General features: G+C 37.6%; 1 protein-coding gene across 1 annotated transcript in view; it reads left to right on the forward strand.

Annotated features, from left to right (window-relative positions):
- Positions 1-1,267, forward strand: part of TOMM5 (translocase of outer mitochondrial membrane 5) — a 3,878-nt gene extending 2,611 nt beyond the window's left edge. Inside the window, exon 2 of the mRNA XM_007108839.4 lies at positions 919-1,267. Within this exon, the coding sequence (XP_007108901.1) occupies positions 919-953 (35 nt within the window). The 3' untranslated portion in view covers positions 954-1,267. The remainder of the gene's footprint in view (positions 1-918) is intronic.
- The last annotated feature ends 415 nt before the right edge of the window (positions 1,268-1,682 follow it).

Genomic DNA, 1,682 nt, shown 5'->3' on the forward strand with positions numbered 1-1,682 from the left:
AAACAAACAAACAAACAAAAAACATTTGAAAGAGAGTGGGGGAAAACAGTGCAGTAGGGATCCAGAAGAGCTGGACACATATTTTGGTTCCCCCACTGATTAGTTATACGACATTTACATGCTCCTGTTCACATCTGATACAGTCCTACGTCAGTTATTATGAGTAGGGTGGTGAAGATACAAATGTCTAGAAAACAAAGAAGTGTTGTCACAGGGATCAAAAGAAGTGATATTACTGCCTTGTGTAACAGTGCCATGGCCAAAATAAGCACATGAAAAGATGCTCAGCATCATTAATCGTTAGGGAAATGCAAAATAAAACTACAGCAAGATACCACTTCACACCCACTAGGATGGCTACTAACAAAAAAACTGTTGGCAAGGATGTGGAGAAGAACGCTTGTGCACTGTTGCCGGAAATGTAAAATGGTATAGCTGCTATGGAGCACGGTATAGTGGTTCCTCAAAAAAGGGAGGAGCGGGGGAATGGGGAATTACTGTTTAATAGCTACAGAGTTTCAGTTTTACAAGAGCCTGTGCTCCGCAACGGGAGAGGCCACAGTAGTGAGAGGCCCGCGTACCGCAAAAACAAACAAACAAAAAAAAGTAAAGGCTTGTCATTTGAAGGAGGATTGGATTTCCTCTTTATCGTCCTAACAGCGAGAACTACCTGGAGAAAAGATTTTATAGAGTGAAAAATGAACTTTGTAATAATTCTAGTTGCATGACAGTGGGATGGACTACCTTGAAAGACAGTGATTCCCTTTGGCTGGGTGTGCAGGCAGAGGCTTGGCCACATTTGGAGTTGTTTTGAAAAATATGTTGAACTATAAGGTTTATCTCCCAATCTTGTAATTCCATATGTAACTTGTAATTATCTGGATCTAAAAACAAATTCTGGATTTATTTTTCTTTCAGCTCCTTTTATCTTAAAGAAATTGGACAGCATATGAAGAGTGGGCTTCACTTGTGAATGCATGATATGAAGAACCTGGTTACAGTTTCTACTGCTATCTGCAGATGAATAGACCCAGAAAGATGTAAGAGACTCTTTGATTAAATGGATGTAAAAATTCTACTTGTTAAGAACAAGTTTGGCTCTGGTAACTGACCTTTATAGCTAAAAGATAAAACTATTTGGGAAGTATGAAGAGACGTACCTGTGATATTCAGCTTCGGTGAATGTTGGTGTTATTGTACATGATGTCAAACTCCGTTTTCTAGCAAGTATTAATTATAAGGGAATTATGTCTGCAACGGCACTGTCGTGTGAGTCATTTCTGTGTACTTTTTTTACTTCTGTCTGGAGTATATTTGTTGAAGAGTTCCTTTCCATTAGTTATGTTTTATTGAATCCAGCGCACAACCATGTCATTTAAGCACAGGACCATTAGTCTATATTTTTAATAAATGTACCAACTAAGAAAAATAGGGCTTTTATTTTTCTTAACCCACTTTTTGCTGCAAACCAGCAGTCACTGTTGAGACTACTATAATGTTGTGACTATTACAAACTGCATTAAATTGAGTTCCTCTTGTTTTGGACTGGAGAATTTGCTAATCCTGATAAAACAACATGGTTTTATTCTTAAGCAATCTTTATGAACGGCAACATTACTGCTTGATGCTGAGAATATGTAATACCACCAAAGGGGGAAAACGTTATTATTTTTTTTTTTTTT

Source organism: Physeter macrocephalus, chromosome 9 (genome assembly GCF_002837175.3).
Source record: "Physeter macrocephalus isolate SW-GA chromosome 9, ASM283717v5, whole genome shotgun sequence".
NCBI lineage: Eukaryota > Metazoa > Chordata > Mammalia > Artiodactyla > Physeteridae > Physeter > Physeter macrocephalus.